Source organism: Typopeltis vanoorti, chromosome 10, assembly GCF_054136105.1.
Source record: "Typopeltis vanoorti isolate ZY-2024b chromosome 10, IOZ_Tvanoo_1.0, whole genome shotgun sequence".
Classification (NCBI taxonomy): Eukaryota; Metazoa; Arthropoda; class Arachnida; order Uropygi; family Thelyphonidae; genus Typopeltis; species Typopeltis vanoorti.
The window spans coordinates 41770517-41789145 of NC_143558.1; the positions used below are offsets into that span (position 1 = coordinate 41770517).

General features: G+C 33.8%; 1 protein-coding gene across 3 annotated transcripts in view; it reads right to left on the reverse strand.

Moving 5' to 3' along the window:
- d4 (double PHD fingers d4) overlaps positions 1–18629 on the reverse strand; it is a 339869-nt gene that overhangs the window by 115870 nt on the left and 205370 nt on the right. For all 3 annotated transcript variants that reach the window (XM_090398857.1, XM_090398855.1, XM_090398856.1), the window contains exon 6: positions 397–528. In XM_090398857.1, coding sequence (XP_090254983.1) covers positions 397–528 — 132 coding nt within the window. The remainder of the gene's footprint in view (positions 1–396; positions 529–18629) is intronic.

The following is an 18629-nucleotide window of genomic DNA, read 5'->3' on the forward strand; positions in this document are numbered from 1 at the left end:
CAAAAACCTATCATAGGAAGAGACTACATAAAAACAAAAAAAGACAATCCTCATGCTACTGAGGAAACTAAAGAGGGAATTTCAGGAGCAGTGATGAGTATCAGTGAACAAGCTCTTGTTGGTGATATGCAACATTTTTTTAATGTCTGAAGATAATTTTTAGCAAGGATCATGCAAATAGTGAAAATGATTTTACTTTAATTCTTCTGTGAATTTAAAACTGACAAATATAGCAACATGCATTATCTTATACTGGCATATCTATATACCAGTATACATTGTGTATAATGATATATAGATACAGTTAAAAACTGGAAAGCCTCTTTCAGAGATTTCTACATTATATATTAGATATCAGAATAGTGAAATGACTAGTGAAAACAAAAATGATCTCACCTGACCTACCACAATCAGCACAGGAAACCAATTCTTCTGCTTGTCTGGTCTTTTTGTTTTCACCACTGTCTCCAAGGCAAAAATCACAGTAAGGACTTGCTGTTACTGTTTTGGTAGAGGCACTTTTTTTTTCTATTAAACAATATGTATGTTTATATAATTATTATAAATAAACAAAAAAAAAGATAATGTAGTTAGTACTAAGTATTTTCCATTTTAATATACAGGCAAATCTTATCATAGCAGATCAAACTCCAGTGAAAGCCAAGCTTACATGAATTATTTTATAATTTTAGCCCACCCAGATTAATAACATACTAATATTTATTAACTTATTATGGGTTGGAGTTGCATAAATGTACATGTAGTCATAATTATTCAATCCTATCTGATTCAAAATTATGGTACAGTATAATGCTACTTTAGCAAAATGCCATAAAAAGTAATTTTTGTGATTCATATCAAAATATTCTAGATGCAGTAATAATTTCTTTGTAATCCTTTCTTTCTTATGTGACACTTTTCAAATCTAATGCAGATGATTTACACAAAGAGGCCTTACATATAATCCTACATGGTCTACCCAGAGCATATGCAAATATCTGGCTATCCATATTAGTAAGGACTAGCTTCCTTCTCTCTTTTCTTGGTGTATCTATAAAGTTCCTTGTTTTGCAAGTTAGCATACTTTGGGCAGACAGACAGCCAACATCTGCATACAGGAACACAAAAAATATATCTACAATTATGATCAGTCTGGCCTTGCACACCATGCATTGGATGCGACTCATAGGATTAACTGAAAAAAAAAAAAAAAAAAAAAAAACATTGCTCTATCGCAACAAATTTAAAAAATAAAAACTGTTTTTAGAAAATCTGCAGCTGCCCTCAGAAATCAGGCTAATTTAAATATACATGGATGAAAGAAACTTCCCCAAATATGGGAAACAATAATTCTTCAAGATCCCAATTTACAACACAAGCCCAAAGAAGGCACCCTCACCTAGATAGGACTTCAGTCTTATAGCCATATATTTCATTCAGTACTGTGTTGACTTTTTGTGTGTGTCCGTCCATGAAGATGTACCTGTGACTGAGATGAAATACTGGAAGAATTAAAATAGTTTTAAATCCTTTCCCAGTGCTGTTTATACTCGATTACACTTTTAACATGGATACCATGTTAGTGCCTTAGACGATAGAAATATAAGATCTGATAATGTTGGAGTCTTGACAAGTAATATACTGATTTGGAGGAAAATTGTAGATAGGAAGTTAGTAATGATATAATTTTTTCATGTAGTACTGTCATATCCTGTACACCCCTTGAGGGTACATGGCAGGAATTTGATGATGATGATGATGATGACATGGATACCAACTCTCTTATTACAAGATATAAATTGCATGAAATGAAACCACCCTTTCTTATGATCGTCAAATTTGACTTTGCCATATGAGCAATAACAGCTTTAGTCAATGGAATGTATTTTTGTTTTTTTATAAGTCATCCACCCACAATGATAATCACCATTTTTTCTAAAGTACTTCTGCTATAATTCATTTTGTCATACTTACTGTCATAGCATGTTGCATTGACAGTTTCATTTTATCTGCATTTTTCATTATGGTAATCACAGTTGATAGAGGCAATTTGATACTTCTACAAACATTAGGACATGCCTGACCATCTTCTATTTGAAGAATTACTGCTATCTTCTTTTCCAACATGACAGATCTATATGACTTTTTAGCAACATTTTATTTTCACACTCACTTAGCTTAACTGCACTTCTTTTATTAGACATGGCAGTTCTTATTTTAATAATTTATTTAACAATTTTCAATAAAAACTCACAAATTAACACTGTAGACTAGTCAACCACAAAAATACATGAACAAGTGAAGTCAGTATGGGAGTGTTCACAAGACAGCCTGTTCTAAGTTCAATGATAGTCACTGATTAGAAGAACTTTTTCTGAGTCTTTTTTCAGCTGGTTCTAAGTTCAATTTCAACTTGGGTTTTTAACCTCTCAATGAAAAAATAACCACAGAACTTACACTGTTTCAGACAATGTATATTACTAGTATTAGGCACCATGAAATGGCAGTGGTTGTCTGCTGTACTCTTCTTTTCCAGATACCTTTGGTTCAATGATTGCCTTGAATCCATTAGTGATTGCTAAGGGTGGAGTGGCTGTCTAGCCATCATACTTCAAAAAAGTCAAGACCAAAACAGTCTTGTCTACTCTGTTTGGGAATAAAATATGTTAGAAAATAGCAGAATTCTTACATGGACAAATATACCTTGATGCCTATGTGTTTTTATCTTTAGTCAATGCAAAGTTCTGCTTTATACATGTTAAACTAATATGAGGAAGATGATTTTTTTTTTTTTATGTACCACCTGAGCAAGCATTTCATGACCATCAATATCTTATTTACTGAAGGTTTGAGGTGGTTTATAGCAACTCGTAGACAATACTAGTAAATTGTAGGATCCAACATCAAAGAGTTAATTCAATAGATGGGGTACTATGAATGGTAGGGGAAGGAAGGAATTTCAATTCTGATATGGTCTACTCAATTAGTAGATTTAACTCTGAATATCTGTTGCTGAAATTACTTATCAGCATATCTAAAAATTGCAGATGCAAAACTGATGTGTCACTCAGGATGCACATATGCATAAGGTAGTACAGAGTTGAATCTTTTATCTTATAAATTATGAATTTATAAGTTAAAAATTCAGCCATTCATAATGACATACAAATTTCCAATTATTACAGTAATGATACATATTTCTTCCAAAATATGTTTATTCGCTGCAAGTGTAACTTATACAACTTTTCATTCAAAGTTCCCATATATCTGTTATCCTAGATTTCTATCATTTAATTTTGCATTTTCCACATTTCTATATTATTTTGTTATGTATTTCTTGAAAAACCTAAGTGTATAAGAAGAAAAATTTTACGAACTCTGTACGAGACTAGAAAGCTCATCTTCCATTTACTGTCAAAGATGTTTTAACTTGCACTCAAACAAAGACATTAATTAGATCAGTTTGCTGTTAAAAGCTATAGAGAAAAGGAGTACATATCTTCCTGTGTTGCCATAAATTGCTGATTATTATTTATAATATAAAATTAACTTTTAATTTTGTGTGAAATTGGGAGAGTTGATAAATGAGACTTTAAAATGCTTAAACAGGTATATAAAAATCAAACTGTAAACATAATCATAATTAAAATTCTGAATATTTTTACGAATTGTTTATGTTAAAATGTTTATTAGCTTTGTTTTCATAACATGCATTGTCAGCACTTGCAATGCGCCCGTTATGGAAATTGTTTTGTTAAAAGTGATATGTAAAGAAGTCAAAAAATTGATGTACTTACCAGATTTGTTATTTGTATTACTTAAAAGAATTTTATTGTAATTTAAAACTATCAAAAGTTGTGTTTTATGAAGACATTCTCTTGTCGCTAACGAAGACAACGTGCCAGCCATTACATCTAGTTTCTCGCTTGCCATTTTCAACGAGTGCGCATGCTCGCTGAGAAGTTGGAAGTGTGATTTACAGGTGACAAGGAAAGCGTTCGGTATCTGAGTAGCTGTAAGGGACAGCGTTCGGAAGGATTTTAGAACACAGGCTGGCAGATATTTAAGTTCGGAGGAACTTGAGTTTTTTATGTGACAGTCGGAAGAAAATTAATAGTATATTCCAAAAAAGGAATCGTGGAACTATTAAGTTTTAATGTGGAATAAGTATATGGATAAATAAAAGAAAATATTGCTATATGCATTTTAAACGGAATATTGGAGGAAACACTAATTGAAAGATTTATAGTAGATTCCAAAAAGGAAATCGTAGAACTGTAAGGTTTTTTTTTTAATTGGAAGAGTTAAGACTGTCAATAAGCATTTAGTGAATAAAAGAAGAATTTGCTATTTACGTTCTAAAGGAATGTTCGAGAAAACTCGGATTAGGATGTTTCATCTGTATTAAGGACGCCGGATCTGATTATTATTTCTACTGAAGAAAAGTGACAGAATTAAGTCAGGAAAATTTTATGTGTGCTATATGAGTGATGAAAAGGATCCTGTGTAAATGAAGAATGGAGTCATATATCTTCAGAAAAGGGCCTTGACAGAGAGAGAAATTGGCTATGAACATTTTGTCATTTTGAAAACAAAGTGTTTAGTCTTAAGTGTAAGTTTATTTAAAAAAAGGCCTTGGATCCAATTAAATTTGTAGTTAGTTTGTTGTTTGAAGTGTATATATATATTGTTTCTGTTTTATAAAATGTGTTTATTTTGTATTTTGGTCTTGAGTCAGTGATTATTTGGATTCTGAAAGAGTTACGATCATTGCACCAATTGGAGTGAACCCTTGTGCATATAATAACACATAGGTACACTCGGAATTAAAAAAATAATTGTTAGAAACAGAGATCATCTCTATGGTAGGATAAATAATATGATAATATCAATGAATATCCTCTATATAAAAATCCACCAATTATTAACAAAACAATATCATGTGCAACAGTTTTTGATTGATACAAACATTTAAAATACAACTGAACAGACAATACATGAAGTATTAGTTTAAAATCTTTCTGTGTTATAACCTTTTTTTCTAATTGATTTAATATGAATCAATGATTGAAATTAGTCCTTAAACAGTTCTCTTTCTGAATATGTTATATATGATTCTCACCTGATAAATAACAATGGACAATTTACAACATGGAAACCTTAATTAATACGTGAAGTAATTATTTAACTACTCACCAATGAAAATTATGAAAAAAATTTGGCTCATTATGCTTAGTTAAGCAATTAAAGGACAGCAAGCTAATTTAGATAAACAATAAGGCTTATTTTAGTAGAAAATGCAAATGCAAGGACAATATACCACCACTCAGAAATACCAAAGTGTTAGGTTGTAGGAAGTTTTTCTTTTCTTTTTTTTTTTTAATGCAAACTATATTTAAAAAAAAATCATATTCTTGTTTTCATTCTTATTTTACTAATTAGATATAAGACTAAAATATATTTCATATCAAGGTTACTTGTATGTACAGAGAGAGCTTACTTTACATTAAGTTGTCTATAATTTTTCAGGAAATTACAACACATACTCAATATTAATTATAATAACTTAATTAATATTTCCTATATTTCTGCAACATTACATTGCTATCATCAGGGATCATGATACAATGATATGTGCATGCAGGCGCCAGCACCAAGGCTGAAGAAAGGCAACCAAAGATGGGTTTAGAATTGCCTTTTCTTCAGACTTATTTACCCAGTGTTAGTGCCTACTATCATTGTTTTATTATCCCTGATGATGGCAATATAACATTGCCAAAATATAAGAGGTATTAATTCAAAGTTATTATAATATTGAGTATATATACATTGTAATTTATGAAAAATAATAGTAATGTATAGGCAATGTATAAGCCTTTCAACCAGAATTAAGTTGTCTAGTAGTCCATACTGCACAGCATATTCCCTTTTTTGGGAGAGCATAATGCAATTCAGTATGGGAAAAGTCATTACTCAGACTAGTTTTACTTTTATCGATATCTTATCAATGATAACCAAACTTATGGAGACTATGAACTAGCTCAATGGCAGGTCATATTTCCATATATATATATATATATATAAACCCATATTACTACAGCAAACAACCGATTTAGCAAGTTAGAGAATTTAGTTAGTTTTAGCAAGTTTTTGCCTGGGAAGGAGAGTAAATTATACTTTTCTTCCCAAGATAGAGCAAACTTTTTGCTCAAGCTGGTGTAAAATACAAACAAAAAACAATATTATATCTTGTCAAGTATGATTTAGTTTTTTTCCCTGATGCAAAAATTTTCTACAACTATCTCTGGAATATTCTAATAAATTATGATTACCATTTTGCTGTGTGTATATAGTGTAAATATGACTTTTGACACTCAGTTAACTAATAAAATACATGGGTCTATTCCCACTGATAAGACATCAGTAAAGTTAAAGCTAGTGTAAGAAGTGATCTCTCCAGTAACAGAAAGCATGCTATACTTGCACAAATAATGACTGAGTTGTTAGGGGAGAGTGAGCAACTTGTTGTGAAGTTGGCTTCAGCCTAGAATGGTAAAGATATTTAATATGCAAACTTTCACTTGTTCATAGTTAGATAAAATAAGAATGAAACCAAGAATATAATTTCTTGTCAAGTATAAACAGAGTGGCCTCCCACAATGAATTCTAGGATTCCATGAAAGTGTCATGTAATAATAATAACCTGCTTAATTACTCACATTATGCTCCTGACTTGGCTTTGTTCTAAAAGGTATCTTGAAAGAACAAACATTTACTGAACTGATGATATTCAATAGAAAGTGATGCAGACTTTGTAACGTATTACATAAGAATATGTTTTGAATACTGGCTTAACTATAAGCATTTAAGGTGATTATTTTAAGTATAAAATGAAATAGAATATATCAAAATATGTTTGCTATTTCACTGCTTTATAGCCACATTTCACATAATAATGTGGCATTGATACATAATATAGACATATATATTCTATCCAGTATAATAAAAAAAAAAGCTTAATCTGTGAAGTTCACTACAATAAGATTTGCCTATACACAAAAAATCAACATCTAAAAAATAGTTTAAAAATTGGTTTTGCTTTGTTCAGTGAAAAAATTAAAAAAATTATGTTTTATTATCTTTAGCTAGTATTATACATATATTTAAATTACTGCTTAAAATGATGCATTCCCAGGACTTTGCAACAGCACACCAAGCAGATAAGCAATTAAATAAAAGAATGACATAAGTAGTAATAGTGATTTTGGTAGTAGTAGTAATGATGATGATGATGATGCACACAAATTTTATATATATTAGTAAGATAGAGGTAAACATATACAATACCACATTTCTGAATATCCCCTCCCCCAAAGCAATCTATTAAGCAAAACTCATTCCATACACACAGCAGACTTTCATACATATTATCATGCTAATACACAATTACATTACTAAGGGAAAAAAAGAAAAGAAACAGGTTATTGTAAGAATGTCATATTCTATTGCTTTGTTTGTTCTTCATGACTTATTTTACTTGTACACTTCATGAAAGCACCTGTCACATCATCACATCTATCACAGAAATAAAATGCACATAGCTATCTTTTGACATGTATTTTAATATGCACCTTAAAACACATGTGACAAGACTGTTTATTTTACTAATTATGTGAAAGAAATGAATTTAAAAAAAAAAAAGAATACAGATAGTTGTACTGCCTCGAGGGAAGTTCTAAATATTCACTAGGCACTTCAGAATTCAAAAGGCACCATCTGTTAAAGAATACCTATAATTTATTTGAAAGGAGTTTTTTTCCTTGTTTTGCTGTTTATCCAAACCTATACTTCATATTTGTGACATATTTAAGCAATGCTGGCCTAGAGATGTAAATTAAGTTTTGTTTGAAGTTTGGATAAACAGAACATGAAGGTAATATAGATAAAAAAAAAAAAAACGATGTTATAAGATAAAATATTAAAAAAAAAAAAAAAAAAAAAACATCACCCATGAATACAAAGGAGGAAGTGAAATAACAATTATTATTATTATTACAGGCAACTCCAAGGAGTCCATAGACTCATCGAGGGAGGCCCTAACATCATGTCAAGAACAACTATTCGACATTCACACAGTGTCTATCACACTTCACCTTGAACTCATTTACAGTCATGGCACCCACAAAAGACTCTGGCAGTTTATTCCACTCATTCACCACTCTCCAAGTAAAAAACCTAGCTCTAACACCCTTGCCTAGCTTCCATGTATGATCTCTAGTCCTCCGACCACCAGGCCTATTCTCAAAAATATCTTCTGAATTAATCTTATAGAAGCCCTTCAGTAATTTGAATGTCTCAATCATATCACCCCTTTTCTGCCTATCAACAAATTTCTGCAACTCACAAATCTTCAACCTGTTCTCATAAGGTCATTCGATAGACCTGCTATCATCTTGGTCACTGGTTTCTGGATCCTCTCCACCTCCTCCCCATCCAGAAGAAACCCTGGCACCCATATCCGGGCACAGTAGTCTAGATGGGGTCTTATCAAGGCTCAATACAGAGGAACAATAACCTGTTTGTCTCTGCTTGTTAAAGTATTTTTCAGCAACCATGCGATTTGATGAGCTGATTTAGCCACTTTTGCGATGTACCCCCCTAAACTTCAACTCACTTCCACCAACACTCCCAAATCCCTGGCCTCGTCAATCTCCTGGAGTACAGTTCCATCAATGTGATATACTGCTGCTAATCTTTTCACCCCAAAATGCATAACCTTATATTTTGCCACATTAAATTGACATCCATTCTCCTTAGCCCAGTCCTCCAAACTATCCAAATCATCCTGCAAAATTTTGACATCCTGTGCAATCACTATTGCTCTACCCAACTTTGTATCATCAGCAAACAAATGAACAGCTCCTCTCAGTTCCTTTCCTATATCATTAATTAATAAATTAAATAACAGTGGTCCAAGAACAGAACCCTGCAGCACACCACTAGTCACAGGCCGTCTTTTGGATTCTACTCCTGAATAAACCACTCTCTGATATCTCTCCATCAACCACCCTCCTATCCATCTCACCAACCCTATATCCATCCCCCATATGCTACAGTTTACTGATTAGAATTCCATGTGGTATCCTGTCAAAGGCCTTAGCAAGGTCCAGTAGAATCACTGTAAACCCATTACCTTTATCCAGTTCAGCCGTCACTGTGTTATAAAACGTGAGCAAGTTACTGAGGCATGAACTACCCTTCACAAAACCATGCTGTCCCCCATACATTATCTCATTTTCATCTATCCAATCCTGTATTTTCCTCTTGACTATTTTCTCCAAAACCTTCACAACGATTCCTGACATGCTGATCGGTCGGTAATTTACAACAGCAGTCTTGGAACCTCCTTTATGCAGTGGAACTATTTTCCCCTCTTTCCACCCCCTTGGGACTAACCCAGACCCGAGACTCAAATTAAACAAAATGGTCAAGGGCACTGACAATTCTTTAGCCGCTTCACGAATGACAAGAGCTGGTATACCATCCAATCCCACAGATGTATTGACATTGAGGTTTTGTAATACAATTCCCCTATAAGCTGTTGGCTCTTTCATTCCTGCAATGTCACCACCTGAATGATATACTCTTGCAAAGTGCTCGCTCAGTAATTCCACTACATCAACTGATTTGGTTACCTCCCTATCTTCGGCATTCTTTAAAATCATTCTGATGTATACATTTTTTCTTTTACTTGCAACATATTCAAAAAACTGTTTGGGATTCTCTTTAGCCTGCATGGCTAATGTTCTTTCATAATTCACTTTTGCTTTTCTTACCACACTCATCACCCTTCTGGCCTGCGCTTTATACCATTCATGTGCCTGCCAGTCACCTTTCTCCTTAAATTCCCTCCACAGTTGTTTCTTTTTTTGCAGCTCAAGCTTAATGGTGTTATTCATCCATTTAACCCCTACTTGATTTATTATTTGGACTCTAGGTATACCGTCAGCCACTGCCTCCTGCAAACACTTCTTAACCGCCTCCCATGCACTATCAACTTCTAGTCCTTGCAGTTTTACGTGCCATGGCACTGAAACAATCCAACTCCTAAGCTTGTCATACTTACCAGCCTGATTCCACATGTACCCTGTCTTAATTGTAAATTCCACACCTTTAGCCACCTCCCAAGTCAAGACCCTATGATCACTCTCACCAATTGGTGGCAAAGTGGTCATATTCGTTACAGCCAAATTCTCAGATGCTATTACCAGGTCAAGCACTCTCTGACCCCTAGTATTTTCCATTACATGCTGTCGCAGATAGTTATCCCTTAATAACCGCATAAAATCCAAATCGTTCCTCCCATGTGTCCTCTCCTCCTACCAATCAATGTTATCATAGTTGAAATCTCCCATAATAATTACCCTCCTTCCACTCATTTCTTCTATTTGCTTATGCATACTATCTCCACAATCTATTCCATCACCTGGTCTATAGCAGCACCAAATTGTATATTTTGTTCTGCTAACCTCAATCTCACACCAAATAGCCTCAAATGTGCTCTTTTCTCTAGCCTGCAGTTCAACTTCTATTCTCCTTGGCTGCAGCCCATCAGCTATCATCAATAACACTCATCCCCCCATTTTATTCTCCCTGTCACTCCTGAACACTATACCCCTCACATTCAATCCCACTAGCTATATCATCTTCTGTCAGCCATGTTTCACTAATGCCAATAACCTGTGGCCTGGAAGTGCCAATCAAGGCCAAAAATTCTTCCTTCTTGTTCCTAATACTTTTGGCATTAGTATACATGAATTGCAGAAGTCCATTTGTCCCATCCCTATTTTGATGCCTTATACTAACTATCCCATTCTGATTTGTTGTCCTTCATACTCGCATATTATAAAAGATAAAATCCTCCTATTTCTCTCTCTCTTTCCCAATGTAACATCAAAATTTTCACTAAAAGGGCATACCAAAGGGGAGAGAAAGCATAAAAGTAATCATATAAAACTATGCCAACTTTAAAATTATGTAATTAAGCATGCTTTCGTACAACTTCATTAAATGGTGCCGTAATATGCTAGTATCTTTAGCTACACAGAAAACAATTTAGCCTGATAAATCTCAAATTGATAGTCTATTATCCTCATTCATTTAGCATCCATGTGGATGAAAACTAATGTGTATCCACATTATGAATAAAATTGGATATTAGATCAAAGCTTTAATTCCCACATGCATTATAAAGCTATGTGAAGGGATCGTAGCAGTTTTACAACTCAACTTTCACCTTAAGTAACTCCCTTCCCAGCTCTCATTAAATACACACATTCTTAACCAACTAAACCTATTCTTTCATTTTATAAGATATTATACAGTTACTAGATATCTATTCTATGTCTACAAGGTTCTAAGGTTTTAGTAAACTTGTATTGATTGGAATTATGAATCAAGCAACTATAAATGATGGTGTATCATATGTGTTAATTGCATGTGGTCCAAATTGGAGAACACTTTTATAGGATGAAAAACCAGTGTTTCTAGGAGGGGAAACCTTGTTACTTCTATATACATCTGGCTTTTTCACATTCTAAACGTATAGAGTCCTTACAAGGATTTTTAACCAAAGGATTCTAATCCAACCCTTTTCATAGAAAGGATAATGATGCAGCATCCTTATGATTGTGCTGTGAAGGAGCATTCTATGAGGGTAGTAGAACTCAATCCCATAAGGATTATATTCTGAATTTTCATCTGATTTATCATCACTAAATTACTTCCCAGAAAACACGCAGAGAATGTAAAATGAAGGTTAACAATATCAAGAAAAAACTCACAATAAGCACTTTCAGTATCATAAACATTAAAATTTACCAGAAATGCTAGGAGACAAATTCAACAGACAGACTGTCAAATTTGTCTATTGCTTAAAGGTGGCCTTTGCATTTCTAAATGAATTTTGTTAGACAAGATCCACTATATAACTGACTAGTTTCCAAATTGATTTCAGTGTAGTTTGAGATATGCTTCTCAACATAAAACTTTTGGCATATGATCAAATGAAAGCAAATAATTCAATACATGCTAAACATCCTATAACTTAATTGAAAACAGACTACCATAGTTTTTATCAAGCACTCAGTTTGATGGATGAAGTTTTCAAAATGTCCACACAAGCATATCACTTGGCTACTGAATACAACAGAATAACTAAATTCCCATATAACACTAATGATATGAGAAAATCTTGTCCTGACAAAAATTTTCTTTTAGCATTAGTAGATTTTACTAGTAACTGTGCATATACAGAAGTCTTATTAAACAAAAATTAAGTTTTGCATCAACTATGTAAACAATCATTTGAATCTAGTAATATATAAAGATTTAAATCAAAATTAGTATTTTATAATAAAATATTAAGATAATGTTGCCAAAATAGATTAAAATTTTAATCCCATAGGTGTCAAACAATTTTTGGATTTGATATATATTTCAATGTTAATTGCATACCCATTAATATAACAGCATTAATGGATGTGCAATTGATAGATTCAGGCAAGATAAGCTATAGGATGCTAATCACTAAGCAGCATTAGCAAAAACCTGAATACTTTTTGTTGTTACTTCAGACATAAAAATTTAATGGAAATTTTTATGTCTGAAGTAAGGTGAAATGCATATTCTGTTTTAAAATTGACAAAATGGTTTGGAAACATTTACGAGTACTGGAAAACATAAAGGGAATGCTGCTATGAAACATGCCAAGTGTGAGCGTTTCTCTCAATGTACAGAGCAAATAATCTCAAGCAAAAATAATCTATGCTCAATGACCATATGTTGAGAAATGATGAAATGGATGAAAGCGATTAACGTTTAAATGAGGAACAGATAGTAGAAGAGGTTGGCATTTATTATTATTCGTGACACCTCCAAGGAGTCTGAAGACTCATCGCGGGAGGACACCTATTGTACAACTCTCCATCTCCACCACTATACAGAACTTCTACTAACAATCATAAACATCAGCGCTATCTACTGGCCACTACCACCACCACAGTTAGTATTTTTTGTCTGTAAATTGCGTGTGTTCTGAAAGGCCAATTTGTCTGTATGTGGGATGAAAAAACCCGAGTTTCTGGGAGAAATACCCTGCTACCTCCGTATGAGATCGGCTAACTCACCTTCGATTTAAAAATGCCCATATAAAGATTCCTCCCGTCATGACGAGAATCGAACTTAGGCCTTTTCCAATCGAAGGGCACAACATACCATCGTTCTTCCAATTGCGCTACGGAGGTGCTAAAAATTTCTTAAAATCCCAATAATTTACTAAAGTAAAACTTATCTGATACCCTCAAGTAAATTAGAATTTCACAACTGATTCCATTTCCACAAGTTCATGCAACAGTTTAATCACAATACCAGTCATGACATATTTACATGTCAATAAAAATATGAGTGCAAAAGTGCTCACTGAAATTAAAATAACATTTGGATACTACTGAAATAACATGGATGTGAAGCATAAATTATTTGATATATTTCATCCATATGGTTGTTTGGGTGGTTAAGTAATATGAACATTAAGTGTATTCAGCAAATTGTGTGTTGTGTCAAGCATTTATTGGCCAAAAATTAGAACACAAATATAGCAGTCTCCATATTAACTGAATCTAGCTTTGTCCTGGTTTTTTTTTCTTTAGCTTCTATAGCTGGAAAAAATTTTGAAAGGTGTACAGAGTTCATGATGTTAAGGCTATTAAACATAATTCAATGAAGATAATTTGATCATCCCAAAAATAGATTTTGATAAATGCTTGTAAAAGTGACAGAAAAGATTGCTAACGTGTGTTTTATATAATGCTGCAAGCAGGAACTTGACAAGAGTAAATGCTGAATCCTACAGGTATCTTATTCTTTGTGTAACAGCATCAATCTGGATACTTTTCAACCAGATCTCAGATATATACAAGGTATAAATTGACATTAGTGATGATTATAACCTTGGATGATCCCCTTGTACAGCAATGCACTTAGATGATGTTACCATTGTTCAAAACTTGTCTGCTGAAAATGCTTTTTACTATTGTTGCCACATGACAGTCGTTGTCAGAAGATCTGTGCCCTTTCAAGGCATTCTTCAGTTTTTTGAGAACAGCAAAAAAGTCACAAGGGACTAAGCCTAATGAATACAGAGGATGATCTAATTTTGTGATTATTATTTATTTATTTTTTAGAACTCATGGACAGCTGTTGCTTCATTTGCAGGGGTGCTATCATGACAGATGATTCAATTATTCAGCAAAGTTCAAAAAAAGACACAAGTGTCTTGATTTTGGTCTTGGTGAAGAATGATGTTTTCCATTACATGCTTTGGTGTTTTGCTTTAAGGTTTGTACTGAAAGCAACAAGTTCCATCACCAGTGATAAATCTATTAAAAACAGTGAATTGCAAAGAAATGCCAGAAAAATCAAGTTGCTTTTGATCTTCACTCAAAATCTGCAAAACCATCTTTGTAGAAATTTTTCTCATTCTAACATTGTCAAAATCTTTCTCGCTGCTTCTCTGTCTAAATTTAATTCATCTGGCATCAACCATAAACTTAATCATCTGTGACTGAACTAATCGCAACAATCCTTCCATTTTCACAAGTTTGATGAGTTTGTGATAACTCAATTTTTTGGGAGTCTCTCTCAGATCTTATCTACTTGATTACAATAGACTTTTTCATAGCATTATCACCATAATTTTTGTAAAGTTTATTACTGAGGTGGTTATCATGTGATTTTTGTTGTTTTTGTCTAACTTTGCACTAGTATCACGAAACTTGATACTAGTGCACTGTTCTAAATTCCATTCACTCATTTTTCCCTAGAGCAACACATCCGCACAGACACATGCAAAATCAACCAGATTTTCAGCCACTGGCTGGACAGTTTTGATATGGCTAAGTGCGACATCTGCTACTGTTTCCAATCAGTAACAGATGTCACAGATTGGATCTCTGATGTCAAAGCACCTCCCATTTGGTGGTATTGACCAGAAATCAAACATATGCAATTCTCCAAGCAAGATCCCTCCTATTAGGGTATCCATGGAACTTCAATAAGTTATGAAATAAAGTGTTGTTGTCAGTATCCAACTGCAGAAGTTTGTGGCCAAAGAAGTTAAAGATTTCTTTATACCAAGTTCTGTTATTATTAATGGAAAGAATGGCAATGCCAAAATGTTGTAGCAGTCTCAGAGTTAAGTATCAATTGTTGAAGTACTCAGGAACAATCGCAGCATTTGGACCTTTATAATCATATACTCCAAATAGCTGGAGATGAAAACCTAGGCAGTACTAGAGGTTTCCTGCTGGATTTTTGAAGCTGTATTGCTTATATAACAGAATTCTAACATTGGAAGCCCAAAGCCTCCATGCTTCTTTGATGGCTGAAGAAATTCCTTTTTAACTTTTTCGTATCGGCTGGACCAAAAAAAAAAAAAAAACGAACAGGTTTACTATATAATTGCTTTTCTTCAGCTTCTAAAATGTCTGTAATATTTGTTATGCACAAATGAGCAGAGAAGATTATGGTTTCAAGTAGTATGGTTTTAGAAGAAAAGGAAAGTGGCCCAATTTTCCACTCTTTTAAGATTTCAATGTTTTTGTATATAAGTTCTTCGAACTGGTAATAGTGGGTAAGTGGAGAAGGAAATTCCAAGTATAGTGAGGGGGTTTTCTCTCTCTCTCTTAGGGATAAGCCTAAAGAGAATACTTCCAAGATCCCACTTTCCAAAAACTTTTACTTTTGTGAATTGTGTTTAATTTTTCCAAAATACCAAAATAGATGTATATGGAATCATTATCCCTCAAAGTACCTATTACATCATCAACATATGCTAATACCTTATTTTCATTTAATAATTTAATTTACAAAACTGTTATCTGTTTGCACAACACGTGATTTGTCAACTTTCTGCAAGAAAGGTTCAAGAACAAATGCAAAGAACAATGGACTAAGAGAACAACCTTGCTTCACTCCATTTTGAATTTTGACCGGGTCTAATAGGAACCCATTAAAGAGGTGGGTAGCTGAATTGGCATTGACTCCTTTAATAACAGAGCCTCCAGAGCTAGGTCAGTATAGACGAAGCCCTTTGGTCGGAAAGATCTGGGTTCGATTCCCGTTATTGACGTGAGGAATCTTTATCTGGTCTCTTTGGCAAAAGGTGAGTTAGCTGGGTTCATACAGGGGGGGGGGGGGTCGTTCCCCAGAAGAGGCAAAACAGCCCCATGAACACACATCGATTAGTCATGAATATGTCCCAGCCACATGCTGGTCCCTAGCCCGGATAAAATTGGGGAAGGGGGGGGGGGGGCAATGGTGAACTACCCAAATCTCACCAGGAACACTTTGTGGACAATGCCTACAAAGTCACCTAGGCTTGGAAGCAATTGAAGGGAAAAACCACCACCACCTTTAATAACAAATAGCAGCCTTTTGTCCACACCAATTTTCTGGAGGATGTCGAACAGAAAGGAGTGATGGACTTCATCAAACACTTCAGTAAGGTCCACCAATACTACTACTGGCTGCTTTTTCATATTAACCAGGCTAGGCAGAGTAGATGGCAAAAGAGAAACAGATTAAATTTTACTGCTCGGCCTGGAACTCCACAGACCTGTGTGCTTTTAATTATGTATCACATTCCTACTTTGAGCCTGTAATTGATCATGCAGAAAAATATCTTGTAGTCAGTATTAGATAAAGACATAGGCCTCCAGATGAATAAGGTATGATCTCTATTAGGTTTTGGAATGAGAATGGTATCCCAGAGAAGGTACCAAGGTTGAAGTAATGCAGAAGTCATTTCTCATATACAAGTAGTGAAAAGGAATAACTTATTATTAAAATTCTCTGGATTAGAGAGTTGTACAAAGTTTTTCACTTGACTATATCCCTCAAAATATAAATTAAATTATATAGTCAATTAAATTGACTTATATAATTTAATTATATAAGTCAATTTATATAATTAAATATATATTGATTATTTATAAATTAAATTAAATAGTCAATTGGGTAAAGGATTAAACCAAGAAATTTTTGTTTAATCCTTTACCCAAGTGTATTAAATTAATGTCTTGGGAACTTTAATTTATATAACCAAGCAGGGAAAAAAAAAAAATTTCCAGAACTTGCTCTAATCCAGAGTATTCTAATTAATAATAGGGTCTTCCACCTTTTCACTACTTGTATAAAAGAAACATATGACTCCTGCATTATTTCAACCTTGGTTTTGACCTCAATCAAAACAAACCTGGGTAGTGGTCCTTTTGCATTATGGGATACTAAGGCAATTAATGTGAAGTCATTAGCCTGTACATACAATTGTGAAGATAATTCAAGTGCAAACTGTTTGTTTACACTTGGATAATTATGCATCATGTAATTTTTTGGAAACTTTGATATTTATATAACCAAATGAAAAAACCTTCTCTTGGTGAAGAAATCTGATATATCCCTACTGGTCACCTAATTACATATATAGGGTATCCTGTCTATAATATGGAATGTTCGCATGCTTTCCAAGGAACCATTCAAAAACATGCTATGGAGACTTCTTTACCTTCAACTTATAGCATTAAAGCAGTTCTACACACTAGCAATGAAAGACACCTGACAAAAGCACACTATGATGCTTCAGAACATTAGCATGAGGTCAAATTTAAGTCTAATACAGTAATCAACTTAACAGTGAGATAATCTTTCCTGAGATTTCAACATTGATAATTCAGACAGGAATTCCTTCTTCAACTTCACAGACTTAAGCTGATCTACTGTCAGTAATGATTTAACACAATTGTTCACAAACCCACCAGAATTCCAGATAATTGTCATCATTCTCTCAACACACTGAACATTTTATTAATAAGCTCCCCTCCAAATATACTGCTGATGTTAGCTCTCCTCATGACAAGTCTAACCATAACATTGTTCATGTTTCCTTTTCTATAGATCTCAGCCTTGTATCCTATGGCAATACAACATGCCAATTTTGATGACTTTGAAATTTCTATGCCCCATTTCTATGGTCTGATTATTGTTTCTGGTCTTCTGATCCTACCAGCTGCTCTGATGTATTAGTGAAAATTATTCTTGCTGGAATGAGTGCCTTTAATCCCCACTCCATTCAAAATTCTCAATCTTATCCAAGCCTGGTTCTCCAAGTGAAAAAAGTGGTCCAAGCCAAAAATTGGGCATACAGCCAAAGATTCAAGTCAAAAACTTCAGCCTTTCACTTAGTTACACTATAGCCTGTAACAGCTACAAAAAAATTATCAACAAAACCAATGTATACCTTTTTTTTTCAATGCTAAATACTGCACTTAGCTTGCCTCCTGCTTAAATGGCAGTAGAGCTTTTATCCCCCTGCCAAGGCTGGAGTATGCAATTTCTGTCTCCTTCCATGTTTCACTTCTCACATATCCTGATGATACAATGCTGTGTGCACGTTTTTGCCTCAACCCAATAGTTGGTAGGTTAGTAATGCTAATTATACTAAAGAATTATTAGAAGGCAATGGGGTTTTCCACTGCTTTCCTTGTCCAACAGTTTCCTATGCCTGTAAATAT